Source organism: Apis dorsata, unplaced genomic scaffold (genome assembly GCF_000469605.1).
Source record: "Apis dorsata unplaced genomic scaffold, Apis dorsata 1.3 scaffold_82, whole genome shotgun sequence".
NCBI classification, from domain to species: Eukaryota; Metazoa; Arthropoda; class Insecta; order Hymenoptera; family Apidae; genus Apis; species Apis dorsata.
In genome coordinates, this window is record NW_006263380.1 from 449,066 (window position 1) to 450,080 (window position 1,015).

At 54.2% G+C, this 1,015-nt stretch overlaps 1 protein-coding gene across 1 annotated transcript in view; it reads left to right on the top strand.

Annotated features, from left to right (window-relative positions):
- Window positions 1-1,015, top strand: part of LOC102672385 — a 28,875-nt gene that overhangs the window by 12,487 nt on the left and 15,373 nt on the right. Inside the window, exon 3 of the mRNA XM_031508249.1 lies at window positions 1-986. This exon is cut by the window's left edge and continues 5 nt beyond it. Coding sequence (XP_031364109.1) covers window positions 1-914 — 914 coding nt within the window. The 3' untranslated portion in view covers window positions 915-986. The remainder of the gene's footprint in view (window positions 987-1,015) is intronic.

Below are 1,015 nucleotides of genomic sequence, written 5' to 3' on the forward strand. Positions count from 1 at the left end.
ACGTTCGATTGTTTCCTCGGGACAAGGACGCGGCTCCAGTTTCCACGGAAACAGGGATTGTCACCGGCAAGGACGCGACGAATCAGTCGACAAAAAAGCAATCAGAGAAGACCGACGGTGGAACGAAAGAGTCTTCGAAATCCTCGTTACCAGCCTCGATTCAGGATAATAATCGAGCGGGGGGCAAGGATGAGGACGGTCCCCGCTCGTTGAAACGCGTCAACGAAGCGAGGGACGACAAAACGGGCAAGAAGAGTCGAAGGCATAAAGCCATTTTCGTCGATTACCCGCTCGTACCGCAACTTCCATTCTCCAACGACATCGCCCCTTACGACATCGATTACCCTAATAACAAGTTCGACACCGAGGAGAGGAGGACGGATTCGAGTAACTTCGAGGAAAGCAACATCTTCTACATCAGGCTACCGCCCACGCCGTACATGTTCGTCCCAGGGTTGGGTTACATCTCGCAACCGCCCACCTATTCGACGACCAACCTTCAACCGCTCGTACAAGCGTACAAGAGACCCGGAAGGCCGAAACCCGCGTACCAGCAATCCGTCAACCGCCCGTTCATCAAGCTGCCCATCGATTTCGTGAGCAACGGCAAGCCGACGTCGGTCTACCATTGGCAGAAGAAGACGAACAAGAAACCGACCGACACCCCGATCACCAATCTGGACAGTCTCTCCGCGGATTTCGTGACCAATGGGAAACCGACCGCCATCTATCAGTGGCAGGCCAACGCGAAACCGACCAACAAACCCGACCACGATTTCGTCCACAAGCTGGACAAAGGCCCGTACGAGTTCAACGGCAAGCCGACCAGTTTCTTTCTGCTGAAACCGGATGGAACCACCGCGGCGCGTCACCCTTTCCGCTATCCCGATTACCAGGATAATTCCTATTATTGAGGACGCGTGAACGGAGCTCGTTGCTGCCTCGGAAACGAACCGCCGTTTCCTCGAGTCGTTGAAAAAAGAAAGGAGGAAAGAAAAATCGGCGGGATTACGAA